Source organism: Ptychodera flava, chromosome 21 (assembly GCF_041260155.1).
Source record: "Ptychodera flava strain L36383 chromosome 21, AS_Pfla_20210202, whole genome shotgun sequence".
Classification (NCBI taxonomy): Eukaryota; Metazoa; Hemichordata; class Enteropneusta; family Ptychoderidae; genus Ptychodera; species Ptychodera flava.
In genome coordinates, this window is record NC_091948.1 from 22,913,381 (window position 1) to 22,941,289 (window position 27,909).

The 27,909-nt window shown below is 36.5% G+C and overlaps 1 protein-coding gene across 2 annotated transcripts; it reads right to left on the minus strand.

Moving 5' to 3' along the window:
- Nucleotides 1-310: 310 nt before the first annotated feature.
- LOC139121747 (amiloride-sensitive sodium channel subunit gamma-like) lies at nt 311-26,892 on the minus strand. Of its 2 annotated transcripts, XM_070686872.1 has the most exons (11): nt 26,181-26,892; nt 18,831-19,063; nt 18,531-18,637; nt 17,256-17,419; nt 16,799-16,912; nt 16,148-16,271; nt 15,710-15,788; nt 14,995-15,052; nt 2,842-2,930; nt 2,325-2,400; nt 311-1,670 (listed from the first exon to the last, which is right to left on the minus strand). In XM_070686872.1, exons 1-11 carry the CDS (start codon nt 26,826-26,828, stop codon nt 1,527-1,529), a joined length of 1,836 nt encoding a protein of 611 aa, XP_070542973.1. In that variant the 5' UTR covers nt 26,829-26,892; the 3' UTR covers nt 311-1,526. The 2 variants fall into 2 exon arrangements, with proteins under 2 accessions (XP_070542973.1, XP_070542974.1); XM_070686873.1 differs by lacking the exon at nt 2,325-2,400 and having other exon boundaries at nt 1,512-1,670; nt 26,181-26,870.
- Between the last annotated feature and the right edge of the window lie 1,017 nt (nt 26,893-27,909).

Consider the following 27,909-nt stretch of genomic DNA (forward strand, 5'->3'; position numbering starts at 1 on the left):
AAACTGGGCATTGCCCAATGCAATAGTATACTCGAGTCAAACTTTACCTAATATGTGCACTTTCAATACGCACTTTTGTTTGTGTGCTTTCAACGTAACTTGTATCCCACGGACGACATATTAAAAACTGTCAAGGCGGACCATAATGAAACTCGGAGATTGCATGTTAAGTTCAAGGACTGTTTACTCTCAACTTCCATGAGATTCTGCATGAGGCGGTATACGTGCATCCTCGAAAGACTGTGAGCAGCTAAAAAATCTCACAAAACTTTGGGAACAGTTGGTATGATGAAAGTCTTTGATCACATTTGAATTATGGGAGCATGGGTTAATTAACAAAACAATACATTTGTCTTCAGTAGGTTGATATGGTCAATCATGAAAGGCCACCACTGCACATTTTACAACCGATCCTGAATGTGAAACTTTTATGCCTCGTTCCATAGGAAATTTGTATTGATTATAGTATAGTCTGCGTCGAATTTCTTTTGCAAAGAGATTTGTGATTTCTACCAAAAACACGATTGGAACTAATTTGGAGAATTGGATCTCTATATTTTTCAAATTTCTCAAAAGTGCTTGGTGCCTGTAAATGATTGTTGCAATATTACAAATTAGTCATAAAACATGTATATTACTTAAGGAGGAAAGCAGATGAGCTTACATTTGCAGATCAAACCTACATAAGTTCACTATCAAATTATCCCAAATTAGTTCCAATCGTATGCAACTTAGTACATGTTGAAATTGCTCCTAAGCGTACTTGAAGAATATTCACAAAGATGTTTCCTGTGCACATACTTGAGGTGCATATAAGCCAATACGTAATTGGCAGGAGTGTGCGCCTCTCAAAGTGAGACTAACTTTTCCGTTAACTTTCAAGAATGAAACTTTCAACTATTCTCATACTAAATGTAGAACAAAATCAGAAGTCGCCATGCAATATTTAGTACTTGAAAAAACATCGAACATTTACTGATAATTGAAATTCAACATGACCCCCATCCCTGTTTAACTCTATGGGGTAAATTGAACTTGCGATTTTCGAAAATTAAGGCGGTTAAAATTTTCTTATTAGAAAGCTTTGAAATGAACCCTCTCAAGTTGTTGATCAGAAAAGGATTTTAAAATTTTGACAGTCCGAATATGTGTCCCCGAGGCGCATTCTAACTTCAATTGAAATCATATCACTCACTTTCGCAGACATAGCACTCATCGTGTGTTGTTATTTTATGAACTTTAAAAAAGGACAAATATAATCCTTTGTACAACTCCCAAACAAGTTATGACACTGTTTAACACCATGAAAGAGATATCCCGACAAAATCGTGATCCCGACAAAATCGTGCTTCCGGTCACTATTTGTGCAAGATGCGAGGTATATTAGTATTCATTTATGCAAATTATATTAATGAGCATTGTTTTGGTATTGAAATTTTATGCTGATGATTCTTTATGAATGTGAAATATTCATGTGCCTCGTTTCTTGCATTGTGTAGCCTGTCATTGCCAACAGTTGCACTGCTTTACTTTCTCCTTCGTGAGCATGCGCGAGCGCAAAATACCCGAACAACCTGATAGCAGAATTCGAACAGCTCCACCACAGTCAGCATTGAAAGTCCAATCCACAAACCGAGTTGGCCGCCTATGTCGCTCAGTAAATCTTCTTTCTGTGTTGCATGAAAAGAATACAACGTAAAGCATTCACTGATTGATACCTACAGATAATACACGCGCCACGTCAATTTTCGCTAAGCCTTACCTCAGGACAATTAGGGCCCTTTAAAAATTTGAGTGCCAAAGCGCCCTTGAGGTGCATTCTCCCTTACGGTTAAATGTAAGCAACTATAGAATTTTCATCGCCTACTTTAAAATGCTACTGAAAATGAGAATTGTATTTAGACTCAGAAATAATTTCAAAATAAAAATTAATCGCCGGTTATCTTTCTATCACATTGAAATACCAACTATTATCTTAAGGTTGAGCTCACCAGAGTAGTCAAGATGAAACTAGGCTTGCAAGTACAACACGCACATTTACTTTCATTCCGTCTTTCAAAGCTTGTATCCCATTTCACATGATCTGTGGCGAGCAATAAACATTCTACTACTTTGGCTAGCCCCGTGTAGCGCCCTCTTGCGGACTAAAATTGATCATTGTGCCCTCTTGTTCCCTCGCCTACATAAGTTATATAAAACGACTCGATCGCTGTATGCTCTATCACAGATTAGGAGCAAACATGAAACATGCTGAACATTGTTTGAAATGGCTAGGACAATGAAAACAGTAAGGAATTTCATAGGATTGAACAAAATTGCCTCACCGTATAAGATGGAGATTGTGTGATGGTCTCATAGTTCAAATCTCGATAGTAAACACGAAGTTTGAGTATGTTCAACCTTGGGAAAAGGAAACAGAAGGTGACATGTCTATAGCGTTAACATCTGAAAGAACTGTGATTTAGCATTTAAGGGATACGCAATGCCATAAGAAAGTATCGATAGAAGGGGAAATGCTTCCCGGAACGTGTACCTGATGCCAATAGAATACAATTCAATAAAAAAGTGTAAAATTATGTAACACGAGTTATCTTAAAGTCAGAGTATAACTAGCTATATTTTGAATGGGCAGAAGGACTCGAAATGCATGAGATTGCAGCATAAAGCGTCTTCCCTTTGTCACTTGATATTGAACAACTGGTTTGTGATATGCCGTCAGTGTCATGTTCGAAAATACTATGTCGAATTCTAAACGGTTCAGGCTGACGCCTGCTATGACAAGGATACCGACTCAAAAAATATTTCTGAAGTAAATTTTGCTTTGTGTAAACGATGGCTTACCTGACGAGATCTTCGTTCAAGTCCTCCTGTTTCATCACCATTCGATGAAGCTCACGGTTTCTCTGTGTCAACCAGTCATTAACATACCTCTGAAAATGAGAACATATTAAAAATAGATATTATGGCAGCACTGAATGATGTAGGACAGTGCTTTGTTTGAAGTGATGGAGATGCATAGTCAAATTATCACGCATACCACTGTAGTATAATACGACTTGAAAGATATAATGTGTGAAGGTTATTTTCTAGAAAACACACGTGCTCTCTCTCTCTCTCTCTCTCTCTCTCTCTCTCTCTCTCTCTCTCTCTCTCTCTCTCTCTCTCTCTCTCTCTCTCTCTCTCTCTCTCTCTCTCTCTCTCCCCCCAAATGAACTATTTTCAGATATCGCTTGAATAAAGATAAAGGGGAAATATCCTAACTATAGATTGAGTCTTACAATTTACAGGAGAATCTGTCTGTCTTCCTCTCTCATTTCCGTGTACACTCTGATTTTACCGGCGAGAACAATTTGTGAGCTGATCCACATGCACCCAGTTGAGTGTTGTACGAGGATATATTGTGTGCCCTTTACAATACTGTTTTAGGTAAAATGCGCCTTGGAAACACATCTTCGGACTTTTACAATTCTGTTTTGGTCCGCCACTTGTGCAGTATTTTTTATAGCTCCAGAAGTGAGTAAACTTCACGAGCTTAGTTTTGTGAATATAAGGATGTTTTTTCCTTCGCAAAGATAACACAGTTATGGTGGGCATTTCGAACTTTGAAAACTTTTATCCTTAAACTTTTAGTAATTTATTGCTATGGCTAAGTACCAAATTTTGGGCGGTCACTCCCCCTTTTTTTCTTGACTTTTTTAGACAGTAGCAAAAGATTAAGTATTTCATTTCGAACTACCTTAAAGGTGTAATAAACAAATACAGTGCTAGAAACCAAAACACATTCCTAAGCGACAGTTTCTGAATCTCATGCCAGTGCGAAATCTCATATAGTCCGTGGGCTAGAGGGGGTCTACGTGCACCCCCCCCCCACAGGATAACAAACCTGTATTTTTCAGAACCCTTGGGATCCCTAGAATACGAAATGGAATTTTAACAGAAAAAATATAGGGACGCAATAGCTGTTATGGTCATGTTTTGAAGGGTACCGCAAAATCACGATTTTCCAAGCCAAATACATTTTCGTCAAATCTGTCTTCTTGTAAGTCATGTGCTGAGCTCATTTTTTAACATAACCTCACTTGTTTGGTATCATTAGAAAGGGAATTTATTCCTCTTTAAGATGACATATTGCATTATGCAATATCTGCTACAGTTTTTGTCAAATGTAACCAAAACTTACCCCTTACCCCAAAATTTAACATTACAAATTACAGAAAATCTCAAATTCTACCAATTTTTTAGCTAGGCATAATGAAAAATGCAATGCTTTGTCTGAAATCTGTTTTATTTGATACAGGGACATGTCAGAAATATGAAATAGACTTTTAACAGAAAAAATATTGGGAATCTACAGCTGTAACAGTCATATTTTGAAGGGTACCGCAAAATAACAGTGTTGCAGATTTGCATGCATTTTTGTTAAAACTGTCTTCCTATAAGTTATCTGCTGAGCTTGTTGTTGAATATAACCTGGCTTGTTAGGTATCATTAGAAAGATAATTTACTAATCTTAAGAATGACATATTGTAACATGCAATATCTTCTATAGTTTTCATGATATATAACCCAAACTTACCCCATACCCCAAAGTTTACATTGAAAATTTCAGTCATAGCTAAAACCAAATTCTACCATTTTTTTAGCTTGACACAAAAATTCTGGCCGTTTTTGCTATTAAATCTGTTTTATTTGGTACAGGGACATGTCAGAATTATGAAATAGACTTTTAACAGAAAAAATATTGGGAATCTACATCTGTAACAGTCATATTTTGAAGGGTACCACAAAATCATAGTGTAGCAGATTTGTATGCATTTTTGTTAAAATTGTCTTCTTATAAGTTATCTGCTGAGCTTGTTGTTGAATATAACCTGGCTTGTTAGGTATCATTAGAAAGATAATTTACTAATCTTAAGAATGACATATTGTAACATGCAATATCTTCTATAGTTTTCATGATATGTAACCCAAACTTACCCCATACCCCAAAGTTTACATTGAAAATTTCAGTCACAGCCAAAACCAAATTCTACCATTTTTTTAGCTTGACACAAAAAATCTGGCCGTTTTTGCTATTAAATCTGTTTTATTTGGTACAGGGACATGTAAGAATTATGAAATAGACTTTTAACAGAAAAAATATTAGGAATCTACATCTGTAACAGTCATATTTTGAAGGGTACCGCAAAATAATAGTGTTGCAGATTTGCATGCATTTTTGTTAAATTTGTCTTCTTATAAGTTATCTGCTGAGCTTGTTGTTGAATATAACCTGGTTTGTTAGGTATCATTAGAAAGATAATTTACTAATCTTTAGAATGACATATTGTAACATGCAATATTTTCTATAGTTTTCATGATATATAACCAAAACTTACCCCGTACCCCAAAGTTTACATTGAAAATTTCAGTCATAGCTAAAACCAAATTCTACCATTTTTTTAGCTTGACACAAAAAACTTTGCCGTTTTTGCTATTAAATCTGTTTTATTTGGTACAGGGACATGTAAGAATTATGAAATAGACTTTTAACAGAAAAAATATTGGGAATCTACAGCTGTAACAGTCATATTTTGAAGGGTACCGCAAAATCATAGTGTAGCAGATTTGTATGCATTTTTGTTAAATTTGTCTTCTTATAAGTTATCTGCTGAGCTTGTTGTTGAATATAACCTGGCTTGTTAGGTATCATTAGTAAGATAATTTACTAATCTTTAGAATGACATATTGTAACATGCAATATCTTCTATAGTTTTCATGATATATAACCAAAACTTACCCCATACCCCAAAGTTTACATTGAAAATTTCAGTGATAGCTAAAACTAAATTCTACCATTTTTTTACCTAGACATATAAAATCTGGCCGATTTTGCTATTAAATCTATTTTATTTGGTACAGAGACATGTCAGAATTATGAAATAGACTTTTAACAGAAAAAATATTGGGACTCTACAGCTGTAACAGTCATATTTTGAAGGGTCTCGCAAAATCACAGTATTGCCAACTCGCTTGCTTTTTTGTAAAATCTGTCTTCTTAAAAGTCATCTGCTGAGCTGTATTTTTAACATAACCTGGCTTGTTAGGTATCAATAGAAAGGTAATTTACTAGTCTTTAAAATGACATATTGTAATATGCAATGTCTTGTTTAGGTTTCATGAAATAGGACCAAAGCTTACCCCATACCCAAGGTTTACACAGCAAATTACTGCAAATCTGAAACTCTACCATTTTTTACAATTTATTAACTTTATATACCAAAGGCAATGCTTGTATGCAATCTATGAAATATGTGTTTTTGTTAAAAAGTATGTTACAAATATGAAATTAATTTTAACAAGAACATAATATGATTTTGTAGCCTTTTGGATCATATTTGGAAGGGTACCCAGGTATCAGGGCAAATTTGCCGAAACACATACATTTGCAATATATGGGTTCCCCCTCCAAAAATGATCCAAATGGCTACTAAATTGTATCATCTTCAAGTTAAAAGTTAATTTTATACTTGTGACATACTTTTGTAACAAATAAATCAGATTTTAACAAGAATTGCCTTTTGTATTATGTGCAGCAAAAAATGGTAGAATTTAAGATACACTGTAATTTGCGATTTAAACTTTTTGGGTATGGGGTAAAGTTTGACCATATTCCACGAAAACTATGTATGACATTGTATATTACAATATGTCATCTTAAAGAAGAATAAATTTTCTACTAATGATACCTCACAAGCCAGGTTGTGTCACAAAATAAGTTCAGCAGATGACTTACAAGAAGAAGAATTTAACAAAAAAGGTGCCAATTTGCGGTACTGCGATTTTGCATTTCCCTTCACAATATGGCTATTACAACTATACAGTCCAAATATTTTTTCTGTTAAAAGTCTATTTCACATTTCTGACATGACCCAGTACCATATACAACAGATTTAATACCGAAACAGAGCTATTTTTATCATGTCTAGCTAAAAATTCACGGAATTTGATCACGTTATCTATGACAGTACTTTCAATATAAACCTTGGGGTATGGGGTACGCTTTGGTCATATTCCATGAAAACTATACAAGATATTACCTGTTACAATATGTCATTGTAAAGACTATTTAATTAACTTTTGAATGATACTAAACAAACCCGGTTATAATCAACAACAAGCTCATTAGACGACTTTATAGGTGACAGATTTAACAAAAACGCATGCGAATCAGGAATACTGAGATTTTGCTGTACCCTTCAAAATACAGCTGTTACAGCTATAGAATCCCAATATTTTTTCTGTTGTTATGTAGGTCATTTACCCCACACTCATCATGACCTGAGTTCAATTAGTCTAGAACATTCCCAAGGTCACTGCCCTTGATGACCTCACAACCTTGAATTCAATTAGTCATGTTTGGAATGTTCTGGAAAGTTGATTAGTTGTGTAAGGGAGATAATTTTAGAACTGTAATTAGCATGTCAATAAAAGTTCTAGATTGTTCTTATATGCCTTTATAAAAGGGACGCGCTCAGCTTCCAGTCAGACTTTTGGGATCGTGTCTCTTGTGTGTTACTATAACTCCAGCAGTAGTCATTCTCAAGACTTTTCAAGACCTTCACTGTCAACGCTGGATTTATACTGTGGACTTTGTGCAGCTGCAAGCCTGCAAGGACTGTTCATTCATTCAACTGACTGTTACAACTCTGAGACTGGAGCTTTGCCGTCCCAGCTGAGATAAGTAGTCTGTACACTTTTAAAGCTTGTACTCTATCCCTGACTTAGCAATTAGTTTTATTTTCGTAATAAATTTTGTTTAAACGTTAACTGCTGAGTTCACCCTTTTGTTCGTTTTCTCTGCACGTAACAAATTGGGGGCTTGTCCGGGATCCGAATATTTTGAGCCGTTTGACAACATTTTGCCTGCCTTTTCAAAACTACTGTATACTGTGAACTCAGCGAAATTCAATCATGGCGGAATTCAAGCCAGACGAATTTATGGATGACCTTGATCAGGACACATTTAATTCCCTCAGAAAAGACAACCTCATAGCACTGGCAAATTTCCTTAAAGTAGATGTCAAAAGATCTATGCGCAAGCGGGAAATACAGTACCACATTGCAAAACATTTAGTTAATTTAGGCCAATTTGAGGAATCCACCTCGAAAGATTATGAGCCCGAGTCTACCTTTGAACTAAGAAAATTAGAATTAGAAATGCAGACAAATTTGGAGATCAAGAAACTAGAATTACAAATGGAAAAAGAGAGACAGGCATTAGAAAAAGAAAAAATACAAATGCAATTACAAATGGAAGAAAGACAGAGAGAGAAAGATAGGCAGAAAGATTAGAAATGGAAGAAAGACAGAAAGAGAGGGAATTGGAAATGAAAGAAAAAGAATTACAAATGGAAGAAAGACAAAGGGAGAAAGAAAGAGAGGAAAAAGAAAAGGAAAGAGAATTAGCAGAACACCGACTGCAGTTAGAAATGAGACGTTTAGAGCTTAGAAAGTCAGGAAAATTCTTCCCTTCAGACAGTTTTGACATCACTAAGCATTTCAGGTTAGTTCCCCCTTTCCAAGAAAAGGATGTTGATAAATATTTCCTTCATTTTGAGAAAATTGCTCAGAGTCTGGATTGGCCTAAGGAGTCCTGGTCTATGCTTTTGCAGAGTGCTTGGTGGGTAAAGCCAGAGAAATTTACATTCAGTTGTCAGTAGAGCAGGCTTCAAATTATGATTCTGTGAAGGAATTAATTCTCAAGGGCTATGAGTTGGTGCCTGAAGCTTACCGTCAGAAATTAGGGATTGTGAGAAGGTGAAGGATCAAACTTATGTTGAATTTGCTCGAACAAAAGAACAACTGTTTGATCGTTGGTGCTCTTCTGAAAAGGTCAGTCAGAATTATGACAAATTACGACAGCTTGTTTTGATTGAGGAATTTAAAAGGTGCATCCGGAGTGACGTCAAGACGTTTATCAATGAACAAAAGGCAGATACATTGGAGGTTGCTGCACGTTTGGCCGATGATTATTCATTGACCCACAAATCTTCATTTCTCAGCAAACCATCCCAGTCCTTTTCATACAGAAACAATGCAGGTAAATTTAACTCCTCCTTTTCATCCAAGAATTTTTCAAAGGACAGTAGAAATCAAATGACAACAGTTCACAGAGTTCAAGTAACACTCCCACATCATCAGATCCCAAGTCTCAATCTCCTTCTGACAAACAGTTTGGTACACTTTCTTGTAATTATTGTAAGAAAGACGGCCATTTAATGTCAGAGTGTTTCAAATTGAAAAGAAAACGTGAAGGTCAGAGTGGTCAAAGTGGATCTAAGCCACCGGCTTTATTTCTTCATCAACTCAATTAGAGTCTAATAATGTGTGCAACACATTTTCTGAGGTTAAACCCCTCTCATCCCCAATTAATGAGGTCAAGGTCAATTCTTCTCAAGATAGCATTATGGGTATTTTCGAACCATTTATTCATGATGGTTTTATATCACTTTCTAGTGATTTTTCTTCCGCTACCCCTGTCAAAATTTTAAGAGATACCGGGGCTTCCCAGTCTCTTTTGTTGGCAGATACCCTGCCGTTTCTGAAAAGTCATTTTCAGGTTCTAAAGTTCTTATTAAGGGGGTAGATTGTAATGACTACATTCCTGTTCCTCTCCATAATGTCTATTTGTCTCGGACTTGTTTCTGGACCTGTGGCTTTAGGTATTAGGCCTTTTTTGCCTTTTGAAGGGATTCACCTTCTTCTTGGAAACGACCTTGCTGGGGACAAGGTCATTACTAATCCACTTGTGACTGATAATCCTAGTTTAGATCAGGATCCAGAGCCAATTGAACAAGAGATACCCGATTTATTTCTTCATGTGCTATTACTCGAGCCATGTCAAAGAAAACTTCCGAGAATCAAAATACTCTCAAAAATAATGTCACAGATGTTGACTTAAATGACACCTTTCTCAGTCAGGTGTTTGACACGGATCCTTCCGTTATCCCTCGTGGATTTGAAACTTCCAGTAAAACTTCTGCTGACCAAAGTCAGACATTTTCTAGATCAAATCTCATTGCAGAACAACACAAAGACCCAGATATTTTGTCTTTGTTTGACAGGGTGATGATGAAGGTAAAACTTCAGATAGCTCTGTTTCCTATTATACAAAATCTGGTATTCTCATGCGTAAATGGAGACCTCCAGACGTTTTGGTTGATGACGATTGGGCTATAAAACATCAAATTGTTGTTCCAAAGCCCTATCGTGCTGAAATATTGCGCCTAGCCCATGAAACCCCTGGGCTGGTCATTTGGGAGTCAGGAAAACTTATCATAAAATTCTCAGTCACTTTTATTGGCCTAATCTCAGGCAGGATGTAGCACATTTCTGTAAAACCTGTCACACATGTCAAATGGTAGGAAAGCCAAATCAGACCATTCCAAAGGCCCCTTTACAGCCAATTCCTGCATTTCAAGAACCATTTAGTAGGATACTAATAGACTGTGTTGGGCCCCTACCAAAAACAAGATCAGGAAATGAGTACATGTTGACAATTATGTGTACATCAACTCGGTTCCCAGAAGCCATACCACTGAGAAATATAAAGACAAAGACTATAGTGAGAGCTTTAGTCAAATTTTTCACTTTATTTGGCCTCCCTAAATGTGTCCAGTCCGATCAAGGCTCCAACTTTATGTCTGGTATTTTTCAACAAGTAATGGATCAGCTAGGCATTAAACAGTATAGGTCCTCCGCCTATCATCCAGAAAGTCAGGGTGCTCTTGAGCGATTTCATCAAACTTTGAAAAAACATGATTAGGACCTACTGTTTTGACACAGAGAAGCAGTGGGATGAAGGAATTCATTTTCTGCTCTTTGCTGTTAGAGAGTCAATTCAAGAGTCTCTTCGTTTTAGCCCATTTGAGCTTGTATTTGGACATACAGTCCGTGGCCACTTAAGCTCGTTAAAGAGAAATTCCTATCAGACGATGATGATTGTCTGAATATTTTGCAATATGTGTCAGATTTTCGTACAAAACTCTCTAAAGCATGTGAATTAGCCAGAGAAAATCTTGAGTCATCTCAGCAGTCAATGAAAACCAAATACGATAAAAACACCTCAAAACGGAAGTTTGAACCAGGTCAAAAAGTTCTTGTTCTACTTCCGGTTCCTGGCAAACCACTCCATGCTCGTTACTTTGGGCCATATCTAATTGATAAGAAATTGAGTGATTTAAATTACATCATAATAACACCTGACAGGCGAAAACAAAAACAGCTATGTCACATAAATATGCTTAAGCCATATTTTGATAGGGATAATCCTACTATAACTCAGCCTGTCAGTGCAGTCAGTTCAAACCATTATGAAGATAGTGATACTGAAACTGACTTGAGTGAAAATACTCTAAACTCAAAGCTGGGCTCGGTCAAGCTTCAGAACTCAGAAATCCTGGAGAAGCTGGAGTCTACAAAGTTGGCACACCTCCAGCCAGAACACCAACAACAGCTGAAAGAACCAATCCATGAACATTTGTTCCAAGATGTTCCAACGAGGACAAACATCATCTACCACAACGAAGATGTCTGCGACAGTAATCCAGTGGAACAACATCCAGACGGACTGAATCCTGCGAAAGCGGAATATCTCCAGGAGGAAGCCAAGTATTTGCCGAACAATGACTTTATCGAACTCAGTAAAAATAACCGGACTTTGCCATGCATACTTTATGCCAAATTCAGTGCCATTTCAAGTTTTCCAACAACAAATTGCAAGAAGATAGTCATGGGACATCCTGTTTGCTATTTTTCACGCAAATTTAACAAATCCCAGAGAAACTACTCTACAATTGAAAAAGAGTGTTTATCTTTGATATTAGCTTTACAGCATTTTGAAGTTTATGTTACTTCTTCAAATCAGCCATAGTGGTTTATATTGATCACAACCCTCTTGTTTTCTGCAGAAATTTAAAGGCAAAAATCAGAGATTGCTAAGATGGAGTTTAATGTTACAGGAGTTTAATCTTGACATTAGACATATCAAAGGCAGAGACAATTTATTGCAGACTGTCTCTCTCGTATTTAGAGTTTATTGTTGTTCACTTTCAAGAAATTTTACTTTAGAGTAAAACAAATTTTGAGTACTTAAATCTTTTTCAAGATTACATTTGCAAAAGAAAGATTTTCTTTGAAAATTTTCTTTTTTTTTGAAGAGGGGGTGTGTTATGTAGGTCATTTACCCCACACTCATCATGACCTGAGTTCAATTAGTCTAGAACATTCCCAAGGTCACTGCCCTTGATGACCTCACAACCTTGAATTCAATAGTCATGTTTGGAATGTTCTGGAAAGTTGATTAGTTGTGTAAGGGAGATAATTTTAGAACTGTAATTAGCATGTCAATAAAAGTTCTAGATTGTTCTTATATGCCTTTATAAAGAGGGACGCGCTCAGCTTCCAGTCAGACTTTTGGGATCGTGTCTCTTGTGTGTTACTATAAACTCCAGCAGTAGTCATTCTCAAGACTTTTCAAGACCTTCACTGTCAACGCTGGATTTATACTGTGGACTTTGTGCAGCTGCAAGCCTGCAAGGACTGTTCATTCATTCAACTGACTGTTACAACTCTGAGACTGGAGCTTTGCCGTCCCAGCTGAGATAAGTAGTCTGTACACTTTTAAGCTTGTACTCTATCCCTGACTTAGCAATTAGTTTTTTTTTCGTAATAAATTTTGTTTAAACGTTAACTGCTGAGTTCACCCTTTTGTTCGTTTTCTCTGCACGTAACACTGTTAAAAGTTCATTTCATATTTCTGATATGGCCAAGTACACAACAAAGCACATTTCATACAAAAAAATTGCCTAATTTTTTATTTTTTATGTCTGCGTTAAAAATTGCTTGAATTTGACATTAGCTATGACAGTAGTTTTCGATATAAATTTTGGGGTATGGGGTAAGTTTTGGTCATATTTCATAAAAATCTGTACAAGATATTGCATGTTACAATATGCCCTTTTAAAGGCTAGTAAATAATCTTACTAATGATACCTAACAACTTAAATTATATTCTATAAGAAGCTCAGCAGATGACTTAAAAGACGATAGATTCAACAAAAAGGCACGCAAGTCAGGAATACTGAGATTTTGCTGTACCCTTCAAAATCTGACTGTTACAACTAGAGAATTCCAATCTTTTTTCTGTTAAAAGTCTATTTTATATTTTTGACATGACCCATTACCGAATGAAATAGATTTCATACAAATAAATGCCGGAATTTATATGTCTAGGTAAAGAAAATGGTAGAATTTGATTTTAGCTATGACTGTAATTTTCAATGTAAATTTTGGGGTACGGGGTAAGTTTTGGTCATATTTCATAAAAACTATAGAAAATATTGCATGTTACGATATGTCATTCTAAAGATTAGTGAATTATCTTTCTAATGATACCTAACAAGCCAGGTTATATTCACCAACAAGCTCAGCAGATAACTTATAAGAAGAAAAATTTAACAAAAATGCATACAAATCTGCTACACTATGATTATGCGGTACCCTTCAAAATATGACTGTTACAGATGTAGATTCCCAATATTTTTTCTGTTAAAAGTCTATTTCATAATTCTGACATGTCCCTGTACCAAATAAAATAGATTTGATAGCAAAAACGGCCAGATTTTTTGTGTCAAGCTAACAAAATTGTAGAATTTGGTTTCAGCTATGACAGAAATTTTCAATGTAAACTTTGGGGAAGGGGTAAGTTTTGGTTATATATCATGAAAACTATAGAAGATATTGCATGTTACAATATGTCATTCTAAAGATTAGTAAATTATCTTTCTAATGATACCTAACAAACCAGGTTATATTCAACAACAAGCTCAGCAGATAACTTATAAGAAGACAATTTTAACAAAAATGCATGCAAATCTGCTACACTGTGATTTTGCGGTACCCTTCAAAATATGACTGTTACAGCTGTACATTCCTAATATTTTTTCTGTTAAAAGTCTATTTCATAATTCTGACATGTCCCTGTACCAAATAAAACAGATTTAATAGCAAAAATGGCCAGAATTTTTGTGTCAAGCTAAAAAAATGGTAGAATTTGGTTTTAGCTATGACTGAAATTTTCAATGTAAACTTTGGGGTATGGGGTAAGTTTTGGTTATATATCATGAAAACTATAGAAGATATTGCATGTTACAATATGTCATTCTAAAGATTAGTAAATTATCTTTCTAATGATACCTAACAAACCAGGTTATATTCAACAACAAGCTCAGCAGATAACTTATAAGAAGACAAATTTAACAAAAATGCATGCAAATCTGCAACACTATTATTTTGCGGTACCCTTCAAAATATGACTGTTACAGATGTAGATTCCCAATATTTTTTCTGTTAAAAGTCTATTTCATAATCTTACATGTCCCTGTACCAAATAAAACAGATTTCAGACAAAGCATTGCATTTTTCATTATGCCTAGCTAAAAAATTGGTAGAATTGAGATTTTCTGTAATTTGTAATGTTAAATTTTGGGGTAAGGGGTAAGTTTTGGTTACATTTGACAAAAACTGTAGCAGATATTGCATAATGCAATATGTCATCTTAAAGAGGAATAAATTCCCTTTCTAATGATACCAAACAAGTGAGGTTATGTTAAAAATGAGCTCAGCACTTGACTTACAAGAAGACAGATTTGACGAAAATGCATTTGGCTTGAAAAATCGTGATTTTGCGGTACCCTTCAAAACATGACCATAACAGCTATTGCGTCCCTATATTTTTTCTGTAAAATTCCATTTCGTATTCTAGGGATCCCAAGGGTTCTGAAAAATACAGGTTTGTTATCCTGTGGGGGGGGTGCACGTAGACCCCTCTAGCCCACGGACTAATACCAAGCGTCTGTCGCACAGACGGATGCATGTAAAATAGTCATGTTCCTGCGTGTGCCAAGCATTTTACATAGCTAGCTGATGCGTACATGTATAACCATTTCTTACCTGTGAATTCCTCGCAGGCCAGTAGGCTGTGGAAAACTCCGTCGTGTAGGTAACCTGCCTGAAAAAGTATGGAGAAGTCATGTTGTTTAAGATGTAGTATGCGCTTCAAAGGTGAAAGACTTAAACTTCTGCTAAAACGTTCCTCAAGGAATCTCTCAACCATTTTCTATCCAAATCAAAATAAAAAGGGGGGTGTCACTGTGCAAATTTTGGAACTCGAGAAACATATTACCCGAGATTTACTGCTATATGAAATTCAAAATAGCCGCCATCCTTATGTAAATAGAGAAAAAAATAGGTTTTTTTTCGATTTTTCGAAAATAAGTCATTGAATTGTTTTGATACACCAAGAGCTTTAAATTGAGCCCCTAACAGTGGTAGGTCAGAAAACAACTTAAGAGTTTGAGAGTCTGAATATTTATCCCCGGAGCACATTCCATACCTGAAAATATAGTGACGAAAGAGCCGTTGTAACATTCACTTCACAGTGGATTAAAAACAGCAGCATTGAATTGTCATCACAAAAATGAGTACATAACGAGCGACAACTCAATAGGTAAAAGAATAGACAGTCTTGATTCTAGTAATATTACGGGCACTGGTGATCATAATGAAACGAAAATCAATAACAATTATATACGACACATCAACGGCCTGTTTTACAAGTTCAGAGAATTTCGAACACAACAATGCGATTTTCAAAATCATAACTTACTCGCATGGTTGAGGGCTGTCACATCTAAATGATGTCGAATTGGTTCGAACTTCTTCTTCGATATTTTTCACGCACCTGTCTGAAAAAAAATAAGAGTGTCGTTCGGTAAATTAACCAGTTTTGCCAAGCCACGTTGAATTCTGGCTTCTTTTGGTGGCTTAAATATCAGGGGAAAGGTATCTTTAGTTTCTACGTTAGGCTATTATTTTCTCGATGTTTTAAATACTTAGGAATAACAGTCACGTTTCATAGAGAATGGATTTGTGTTTTAACTTTAGATTCTCACCGGGTTTCACGTCGTTGAAACAACATAGACTTTCCAATCCATTCAAGAATTATCAGACCAAAGACAGCCGCACTAAAGTCATAGATTGTGACTATATTAATCTATTTCGAGTAGTTCGGAATCACGCCCTCACATTAATCTATCTTACTTACAGTGAGTGTTATTATGGGTGTTGCAAAAATCCAGGTCCTCGGTTGAATTCGGCTTGGGGTACCTGCCGTCATAACAATCGCATCTTTCAGCAACGCGTGTCAGGTAACAAGCTTTCATACATGTCTAGTTAGGGAAGAAGATGAACGAGCTAAGAGAATATATACTCCTTATGGAAGACATTACACACATAACTTATTTATTTATTTTTTATTATTTATTTGTATTTATTTATTATTTGTTTTATTTATTTATTTGTATATGTATATATGAGCGTATTCAATTACTATTTGGAACATATCCAATAATTAAACAATCTATACGGAAATTGATTCTACTTCTCCGACAGGTCTCTTGCATAGAATTTATGTATTTATTGATTTATCAATTTATTTTATGTACACACTTGTATTTCATTTATTTGAAGCCGATGAGACATATTTAAAGATTAAGGTAACATTTTTAAGAAGACAACAAACACTGTCGGTAGAATCAATCGTAAACGAAAATAACTGGACGTAAAATATTCTAATGAACCTCTGATTTACCTTTAATAACCAATAACTTGCGATCTCGTTTTATGACGTTAGCATTGAACACAATCATTGATTGTGACTGAGCTGATTGACAAGGTCATACTAAACTGTACGTACCTCCTGGGAATAATTGGCATTGAACATATCAGTGAAGACATTTGAATACTGTCCAATGTCACCTGTCTTGGAAACGCAATTTGAGTATGGATCTCCTAAACGTGTGATTTCCGTCTGAAAATAAAAACAATAAGATGCATGTTTGTGAAAAATTCAGAATAACAGATTACAAAAGTGATACTAGTCTTATTATGTTAATGGTTTGAAACACGAGTACTGTAGGTAGTATATTTAGTACGGTATAGTTCGTAAGTGTACATTTACATATGGAAAGAAGCCGGGACTCTCGGACAGTACGTGTATTAGCTATGATCGACTGGTGACCTTGTAGTAATTTCGATGAAATTAATATCTCTTCGAAGCGAGTACGCATACTTTAAATGCTTCTAACAACTGAAAAATTGTTTTTTTGGTCGTTTTTGTCATCGATGAAAATTACAACCCATGAAGATCATACCCTTCGGATTCCAATCGATGTCAGGACACCTGGATTGACATCAAAACCATCATCTTCGGGCATCGGGGCCACGTCCTGTGCATGGATCAACACACGAACGCCAGCAGTTTCCGAATACTCTTCCAGATAATCGTCCTGTTCAATGTTCAACTGTAGTGTCAGGCCTGAGAGAGAGAGAGAGAGAGAGAGAGAGAGAGAGAGAGAGAGAGAGAGAGAGAGAGAGAGAGAGAGGGAGAGAGCTAGCTTACGACTTCTAATCAAGTAATGAAACTTATAATATACATGACCTTGTATACAGTGCGCATATAGTGGCTCTGTAGATGCTTGAATATCTGTGAACAAGAAACTTCAGAAGAGATTTGGCGACAGCAACATTTTTCCATGTATATATATTGTGATACGCTTCAAAAAAAACTTTGCTTTAACTTTACGATGATACTCTCTATTTGTCGTGATTTCATTTCATGACATCTTTCGGAGGTATGTTAACATTTGTAAGGAATGTGCGGACGAGCGTCTCGGAGGCAGTTTATGTCAGTATTATATCTTCGGAGACGCCACGGAAAGTTCTTGGCTCGCAGTGTTGATGTCTAATTTATCATCTGTTTTTCTTCGCAGACCATTCATCAAAATTTCACAATTTATTTTCCACAACTTGTAATGGTGTCTATGGCCGTATTCTGGTGTCAGTTCATGGAAGACAATTGCCTTGCGGATTTCAACTGCAAACTAAGGCCGAAATATTATAGGTTTGTCTATCCTATGTCTTGTACATAAAAATGATGCGGTGATACTCGCTTTTTAAATTTCTTTTTACCTTTATTTATTTGTCAGATATTTGAATTTTTGCTCTAAAGATCTAGCCCACTGCTAGCAAACAACAACAAAAGGCTGTGGAAATACAGATGCAATTCCTACGACAGCACAATAACGACGGCACGTTCACTGTTGATATTCTTTGCAGTGTTTGCAGTGTGTAGAACACTTTTAAGCTCCACAGATATTTTTTTTTTTCATTTTTTTTTTATATATATTCAAGCCAATGCCGAACAACAGACTGAGAAGGTATACCGACACGGGGTACGCACGACGCTGAGAGACAAACTCCTTTCTGTTTTGTCGAATTAAAACAATGCATTTGTTAAATGCTGGCCTTTAGACCGTCTCTATAGTACTGCTATGGTTGAGTCAATCATTAAAATGTAAATCGTATTCATCACACTGCTAAAGTGTAAACCGACATAATTAAAATATAATTAAGGGACATTTTGTTACCGTAAAACGGTCCAGCGTAGTTCGTGTAGGCGATCTCGAAGTCATTCTGACCATGGTTGAATGTGAAGCAGTTGCCGTATCTAGAGCTGCTAAATTTCGTGAAATTTCTGTAAGTAATCATATAAAACTCTCCGTAAATACAAGTAGATATAAGTTGAAGCTTTTCAGCTATTCTGACTTTGGATCTTGAAATAAGTCATTACAGTGCCTCCATTCTTTTCTTAAAACGAGTATGTAAATAAAATTTCTCGTGATTTAGAACTTTCTGTTATTGACAAATTGTAATTTTTATTTACTTACTGTGTAGAACATCTGACATTGTTCCACTGACAGTTAATGAGGAAATCTTTCAGCTGATGCCCCATATCTTGTTTTTCTGATGCATTGAGACTGGAGTAGATCTGGGTGAAAATGGTCGTCATGTTCCAGAACTGAGAAGGCTGCGTGTACAATTCCTCGCGTGCTTCGTCCATATCCCAGTCGTCATATTCTCCTGATTCCCAACTACTTTCACCCTCGCTGTTCTCCTCATCCTGAACGATCAAATTAAAAACATTGGAAAAGTGAATGAAGCTGGTACCCGTGACCAAAGCTTACATGGTTACTTAGATGTAAACAACGGTTTCAGCCTATTTGTCAGACTGAAAATTATGCTCAAACTTTCACCATAAGCAAACTTTCAATCATTCTCTTTCGAAATCAAGAATAAAAATAGGGGGGTTTCTGTGTAAGGTTTGGTACTAGAGAAATAAAATTATTCAACATTTACTGATATTTGAAATTCAAAATGACCGACACCCCTGTGTCATCTCTTTGGAGAAAACATAAAATTTCAGATTTTCGCAAACTTAAGCCGTTGAAAACTTTATTTACTACAAAAGCTTCAAAATAAGCCCCTACAAGTTGTAGGCCAAAATAATATTATAAAAGTTTGAAAAGTCCGCATATCAATCCCAGAGGTGCATTCTGCCTGATTTAAATCAAAACTTTGACAAACCGTATTATATTCGATAAACGACGAAACCTCTGAACACAGTATTCCAGCACTTTTCATCAGGAATCTTGAAAGTATAATTCAAGAGCCATGAAGAATTTTTATCGAGACAACAAACAAGAAAATTGTGCTATGTTTAAACTTAAAAGTGCCACAATACTTTACAATGATGATTAACATTGCGGAAAAGGATTTTCACCAAGATAGGAGTCACTGTCAAACGGTTTCTGTGCACTATATGCGATGTGTTTGCACATGCTGTAGGCAAGCGGAGAAATTTACGGTTTGAAGAGAATGCAATATCGTTGAGGTGAATTCTACCACCGAAAAAAAGTATGTATTACTCCAAATCTTGTTAATCGTCTGCTTCTCCGAGCAGACTTCGATTCACGATTGTACGCCCTCAGTGCAGATGTCATTTTAATTTATCCTTTACACTTCTCTGCGCCTGTTCTGTATTTAAAGTGTTGCAAGAGAAGTTTTCAAAACAACCAACTCAGCACGATCACTCTTTACATCGTAATTCATATTCGTGCGATTTCAAAAGACTATCTTCAATTGTACAGATCATTAATTCAAATGGAACTTCTAATTGTATGCCGACTGATATCAACACGGTACTGACCCAGGTCGACGCGTGATGGTAAAGTGTTTATCATTATTCTGGCACAGACTCAGACCCAGTTCTTTAAGTCACTACACTGCTTTGTAGGCTTTCCTCATCAACTCTTTTTAACATACTAGACTTGTTAACTGCTGACATGTAGGTAAAGATATTATCTTCGACAACCAACTTGGAAAGGAGAATGGGATGGTGGGACGATGGACGACATTTCATTATAAATTTTATCGAAATGTTTATGGTGTCGCTATTATGCTGTGTGTTATGTCATGATTTAAAATGATATAATGTGATACGAAGCATTTCATAATTTAACGCTATAACAAGTCTTACACCCTGTTCTTGAAAAACTGATGAAATCTCGGCATATGCGCTTCTGATGACCTGTCATTTGCCCATTATTATTGTGAAATACAGGTATAAACTTTAACATCCCTAGAAAGCATCAGTCCGTATTGTGTCAGTGCAGTGGTGAATGTTATGAAATATAAACGCACGTCAATTTTTAATTTAACAAACCATACGCTTCCCGGGCCATTATGTTTAACACGATTTGGAAAAACATCGTGAATATGACTTTTGACGTTGATGCATTAATGTGATTATTCTTTAGAATACGCCGCTTTCCCATTCACATCTACAGATGACAAAGAGTCACTTATCGCTCGATTTATCTCGTGAAGTTGTTTACGATATTCTTATCGCCGTATATTTTCTTTACTTTCAGACTAACTTGTCAAGTTAAGTCTAAACGATAGCAAACGAAACGATCAAAGAGACATTAGTGACATGTTGACAAAATCGCGTGTGTGACCGGAGGCTCCCCGATGAATCAAAACGCCTAGTGATATATGTGAGCTGTCGCTGTGTGGCATCGATTTTAAATTAAAAAACTGACGATGACTCAGCTTGTAAAACCCATCAGGAAACGCATTAAGGTTAGCTTCTTTTGTCAGAGTATATTAAATTTGCCGTGCTGTGGGGCTTTGCGTCGATGGCGGTGTCATTTTACTATCATCAAGTAGTCGTTGTATACATCAACACGAGCTTGTAGATGCGAGTTTTTTTATTGATATTCGACCTTAGTGCTGTGCAAATCTAGCTTTTGTTCCTTAAACCAGCGAAATACCTCCATAACAGGAAGTGTAATTTAACAATCATGTTATTCAATCCGCCCACCCTTAGGTAAAATCAGTAACATTAATCAGACATCCAATATCAAGGAGTTAAAGGAACAATTCTATTGAAACACCAATTTATATTAGTACATTTGCGGAACGGAAGTTCACATGAAAGGAATAATCGACTTTTAAAAATTCTTTAAAATATTTCCTTTCTTTCACGTTCTTAGTTTACATTGGAATACACTGGATTCTTGACAGTCACGCTTCAACTCGATCTCCATAACGAGGTTATGTAAGGGTAATGAATTTGGCATGGTATAAAGAGACATACTTTTGTCCCGTTTTTGTATCGCTTATCCATGTCTTATAATCATACATTCAGAACAGAAAATGTATAAGGGAAATAACAGACAAGGAAGTAAGATTTATAATATCTAATAGGCTGCTGGGAACGGTGTCCCATCGATCAAAAGATACACATGCAGCTTCAAGCTCAGGACGAACGTGAGGTTATGACCGGAAAAGGGCACTTCGTGGGGGCATATTTTGATCCGCTTTCAATGACGCAAAGTGAAGATAGAATCCTTGGTACATGTAGTTATGAGTTTTCCATTTCAAAAACAGTTGGGCTGTCCTTTCTATAATTGTAAATATCTGGGGTACAGTAAACAGGTAATATCAAGAGAAAGGGTAAATTAACATTCCTGACTGGCGTGTAGACATAAATCGCACAGGAATATACCATACCCTTTGTGCGGTTCCCACATCTTTACGGCATATGTAAGCCCTGAAACATGTACGCTGTACCTGATATAGACTGAAGCCTTGCTATTTCCTACACAGCAAAGTATTAAAACCTTCCTTCACAAATAAATTTTAGATTGTATGAAGAAATATATTTCCCGCTGACTACGGAATGAAGGTAAACAATGGTGTATTCATTAAAAACACTGATAAAAACTGCGGAGTATTTTTCCGCACGTTGTACGTAACGGAGAGATCTTGCCACTTCATCTTATAATCTGGCATGGAGACTCTACTTTTTGAATAAGTTTTGTAAAAATTCTTTCTCATTTTCAATCTTTAGTAAAGGTGCAGGAAAACCACGATATTACTAGGATGTTTTAGTAGTATTTCTACATGATGCAAGGCAATGGTATTGGCTGATATTTATTGTTTGCTCTGCATGTGAGCTGATAAAGATTCTGATTCATCGAGCTTGCTCAAGGGAGGAAGGGTGATTTATATCATCATGTTCATTAAATTCTTTATCATTGCGACAAGGTTTTTTCTAGTTTGTAGCCTGCAAGTTTGCTTTCCTTATCATGACAACTTTTCCCCACACAGACTTAGACGGGGTGGCTGAGACCAATCTCTATTGAAATTGGTCTCAGCCACCCCGTCTATTAAAATTCATGAGTTTACTTTTCTTGTTTACGTACATACCTATATCAGATGGAAATCTGAGGATTTGCGATTACATCAGGTTGACAACCCCCCACACGAGAGCAATGAATGTAAAAAGTGTGAAAGACGCTCCCACCTAACTATCCAAAATGTTTTTGTGTCGAGTTTGTGTTTGATTCGTTTCAAAAATGTGTTCCTACATTCTTATCCGATTGTTTGTGTTAACAAAATGTTTGTTTCGCCTCGGATATTTGTAGGGAAGTTTGGATCAGTGTGTACGGTAATGTTTTGTTTGTGTGGGGAAAGCTTATGGCGAGACGCAGCCGGACCTATTGTGTAACAGAGTTGATAGAGTGGCCCTTTGACGCTTGCGTTTCGAACCCGAGTGTGGTTTCTCATCAGTCGCAGTGTAGATTCTTTCCTTAGTTTGTGTTTGTGAAAAATTATTTAATGCATTTTAGTGGTCTTGCTCTTCGAGTAGCGAGGCAAGTATATTAATGTTTGGGTCTCGTTGTGAGTCCGTTTGGTGGTTCAGTTTGTTTGTTCTATGTTTCTTTACTTCAGTAAATTTTGTTTTGAATAGTGTGTCTTTTAGAATTTTGCCGAGGTTTGTGAATTTTTAGGCAATAATTACCACTGCGGGGTACGGATTTTATGTTTTCTTGATCAAGATACTTACAAGTATCATGATCGATGTGTTTGTTCTCGTACATTTTGTTTAATAGTTCGTGTACTTTGTTTACTATTTGTTCTGTGTCGTCACTGCTAGTTGTGTATAATACTTAGTGTTGCGTAATTGCCTTTCGCATTCGTGTACGTAATCTTTTGCGTTGACAAAGACAAAACCCGACCCTTGTCAAAGGTTTTTTACGGAATTTGTCTACTGTTTGCAAGCTGGTTTATCGCGATGCTTTGGGCACGCGACATGTTTTGTTTCCTTGTTTGAAAGGGTATCTCTAGAAGTGCGAGTTTAGCAGCTTCAGATAGCTTTCAGGTTTTTGTATTTTTTGCTGTTCGTGGAGTCCAATTTGACTTTTCTTTGAATTGGTGTTGTTGCGATTGTTCGTGTCTCATGATGTCTCCGGTGTTTGGCTTAAAATGTTTTCCAAGTCAACTATCCAAGCATTTTAAGAGGGGTGATCAAAAAGGCCAGAACAGCCAATTTTGACCAACCGGGTTCAAGAACCCGGGAAAGGTGTTTAAAGTGTGCGATAGATGTCTTTACAACATAAACATTACGAACAGTAGGATTAAGATAGGTATGAATAATCCAAACTGCCCAGTTTCTGTGTGGGGAAAAGTTGGAATGTACTACTGCTATCGGATTTCAAATAATAATAATGACGACGTAAGTTCGAATATACATTTTTTCGAGATTTTGCCTCACTTTATGCATATCCCATTGTTTGATTTTTAAAGTTTTAGGTGCTGTTAGTGTTCTCGACCCATTAAATCTGTGACTAATCTGGAAACAACACTTCATCCATTTTGTCAAAAAATCAAGTAAGTTCAATAACACTTTGTCTGTTCGAAGACATCCGCCAGCTTGGTTTGCTTGAATTCCAAAATTAAATTACAATTACTCTTAACTCAGTCCGATTTTCAGTATTAAAAGAATTATCAGATTATTTGATTAAAGATTTTATTTATTAGATTGTCCAGAGCTACTGACAGGAATTTTTTTCAAAATGTACAAGCCAATCAATGTAACTCTACGGGTCAATATTAATCCTTTATATGGATTCAAAATTTACAAAGTGAAACTCCTGCTTCGTTGCTATTTCGTGTGAGATGTCTGAACGAAGCTGTAGCGGCCCCAGATCGTAGCATTCCTGGGGCTGAAAATGTGCAAGTCGGCAAAAATCTCAGGCTCCAATGAGAAAACACTAATAATCATTTAAGCTGGCAATGTACAAAACGGAGTATTTTGCTCAAAATCACTTCTTTTGCGAAGATTCATTCAATTTTTATTAATTTGTTGACCAAACATTAGAATATTGGTTTGGTTCACCTTTCAGCATAACAAACAGTCGTAAGTTTGATGACTAAAACGTACAAATTTATGCACATTTATCCAAATCGCCCGTTTTCTTGGCGTCTTTACCTGTCCCATTTACAACATTTAAAATAGTAACTCTGCTCTGGCTGAATTAAACTTAAGTAAAATTTTTACATTATCACTCTTAAATTCAATATAACAAAACAACAATTTTGTTTGGCAATATGGGTCTGAAATTTTCAGTAAGTCATTTCAATTTTGGTTATCATGATTTTGATCACTTTTTTGAATGCCAGTCTTTCAACCTCTCTGTCATTGAAAAATGACAATAGATAATGTAAATTAAACAAAATTAAAGTTATTTTCTACGTTTGCTTCGGTTTCAAATGAGATATCCAATAGCATAATGTAGTGCCAAGTTTTTGACCTAAATTAATTTTGATCATTAATACCAAAATTGAGATTTTCTACCCCAAACATGTGACCCTACATCCTTCGAGTAAAGTATTGCTACCATACAGAACTTTAGGTTCTCAGATTTTTATAAGGGGATTTTCATGTAATCTTTGATAAGAAAATTTGGTTTGGAAAAAATGTAACAAAATCAATTATCGACAATTAGGCAGACAAACACGTGCATCAGACAATTTAACTCATTAGATCTAGTGCAATAAAGGGTGTCCAGTTAATATTGCAGTATAGTTACCAATGATGTAATTGCATCAGTAAATTTATGCACCTTGCGTCCAAAAGGAGTTAGTCGCATTAACACTGAAAGACTGATAAATGATTAACGGAGTAAATAAAGTATTTCGATTTGAAGATTACTTATTACATAATCAGAGTACACTATCATTTTCTCATTTCGAGGTACAACTGTTTTTGACGTTGTCTCCGAATCCTATAACGTGTTCATAACCCAGCGAGACATTTCGTTTCATTATCTTTTTATTTAGATTAAACCTGCTTAATGTTGTCGGAAGCCAATCATTTGTTTTGTCGCTGTACTCAATTAACACACCACACGCATAATGAGCATTGACAAAATCATCAATTACAATTTTTTTATTGATTTGCGACGTTTTTGTTTTCAAATTGACATCTGTAATAATGAACCATTAGAAATATTGCCAGTATCGGTGAGCAGATAATTTTAATGATTTAAAAAAATCTTAACACTTACAGCAGGCAATAATTAGAGCAACAGATGGCACCTTTGCCTAACAGTGTAAAAAACAGCGGGTCAGTTATAACTGATTCTGAATAACACGTTTGTATTGTTGAATATGACAAGATGTGATACGAGATCATTTCTAAACTTGACAATCATAAAAATTTAAAGTTCATCATTCAATTGAGAGAAGGGAGGAGGTATTAGATCAAACGCGACTAGATTCGTTTGCCGCGTGCGCGTTTCCATTCTCTACGGTCGTCCACCATGACAGAATTCTTACTCACCGCGTTTAAAATATCGAGGGTTTGTGTGCTATCGCTTGCTACTCACCGTGTTTAAAATGTCGAAGGTTTGTGTGCCTTCGTTTGCTACTGATTGAGCAGAATCTAGGGGCCGGGAACCGCTTATGTTCGTTCTTTCTCCGCCCTGATCTCCGGACACATCTCGTATCGGTCCAATGTCTGAGGCTGTGGGACGAATTCTGACCGTTGTCGACGGTTCTCTGGGTGGATTGGTACGAGCATGGAGTGTGTAATATTGTCTCGTTGGCCGAGGAGGTGGGGTCCAATTCTTGTCGAATGCCTCTCGAAGGTCGTCGTTGCCACTTTTCTCAATAGCGGACTTTCTCAACGGATTCAAATTGCAGATCGTGACAGCAGGAAAAGGCAGATTTCGGCTGAACTTCATATCATAGTCGACCTTAACACCGTTGGCGAGCAAGCGTTCTACCAAGTCTACGCTGATGATGACGAAAGCAGAAACGGCACCCCAGAACAAGATAAACCACATCAATCGTTGAGGTATGGACGATGCGCGACTGATATTTGGCAGCCCGTGAGCTGACGAGTTCTGCAGTAAGTTGTTCAAGAGAACCCCGAAAGATTCATTCCGACTGCGGTCGATATCTGCCATCGCAATAGCCACAGAAGGCTGTCTTACGAATGCCTTAACGGGCGTTCTCTTAATACTAAGCTCCATGTCAAAGACGTTTAAAGTGCGTCACCTTTTCATGGGCGTTCACTTTCCCCTCTAGCGGGCAAACCACGTGATACTCCCTAGGTTCGGAACGTTTCAACTCTAACAACATACAAATGTCAAAAGGAAATTTAACGTTGTTACTGGTACCAAATTAATTAATGAATTATTACAGTGCGCATATTGTGAGGATCCGATTTGCTAAACGGTTAGTGAAAGTCACCGAGTTTTCCCATCGCCGGACAAAATGTGTGTCTGAGCTCATTTTCATTTTCACAGAAGGTAGAAAACATTCGCACCATAAAAACCATAAATGGAAGCTTAAATGCGTACACAAACTATTAGCGATTGGTTCCTGTATTGTATAGGAATGAAAAGCCGGTGGGGAAATTACTGAGATTTATTCAAACCGTTGAGGTCTCAAACTTCCGCGGGGAGCATAATCGAGGTACGCGTCCATGTTGGTTATGAAATATAGTTGAATACATTTAATTGTTATTGGGACACATATTATCAAAACGACGATAATGAGGTACTTTATATAGTGTGTTGGTCAATTAGTAATGCTAATATCATTACGACAAGCACACGAAGGAACTAACTGGTAAACACCAACCACGTACCACCAGAATTACAAGACAAACCTGTCTGGCGTCAGAATCATTTAAGTTAATTAGTGCTGCATTTGGCCGTGCTACTTCGTCATAGATAAATGATACTATCATTGTAGATTGTCTTTGATATCGGATAGCCGTCTTTTATCCCCGAGAGTGACAAGAGCCACGATGTTTTTAACCAATTTCCACCTTAGGATATCCGAATGGTGACCGGTCGACTTGCATTTCATAAACTTTAACTTAAAACGCACGGTTATCACCAGGGACCACTGAAACCACTGAGAACGAACGATATATGGAGCCCTACATTTGTACCCGGCGAGTACATTTTAGACCTGTGGCTGCAGATATGTAAAAGACATAAAAGCGCCATCTGTTGAATTTTCACCAGTCAAAAGAACACCATATTCGAGTAATATTTCATCTGCGACGAATTCTTTTGATACGCATGCTTTAAGGTTTCCCAT

What these genes read in the sequence shown, in the direction of transcription:
- LOC139121747 (XM_070686872.1), bottom strand. Translation starts at nt 26,828, where the DNA reads ATGGAGCTTAGTATTAAGAGAACGCCCGTTAAGGCATTCGTAAGACAG. An exon ending in CCTTCGACATTTTAAACACG is followed by an intron (nt 19,064 to 26,180) that starts GTGAGTAGCAAG and finishes TTGATCGTTCAG; the next exon opens with GATGAGGAGAACAGCGAGGG. An exon ending in GGCCTGCGAGGAATTCACAG is followed by an intron (nt 2,931 to 14,994) that starts GTAAGAAATGGT and finishes TCTCATTTTCAG; the next exon opens with AGGTATGTTAATGACTGGTT.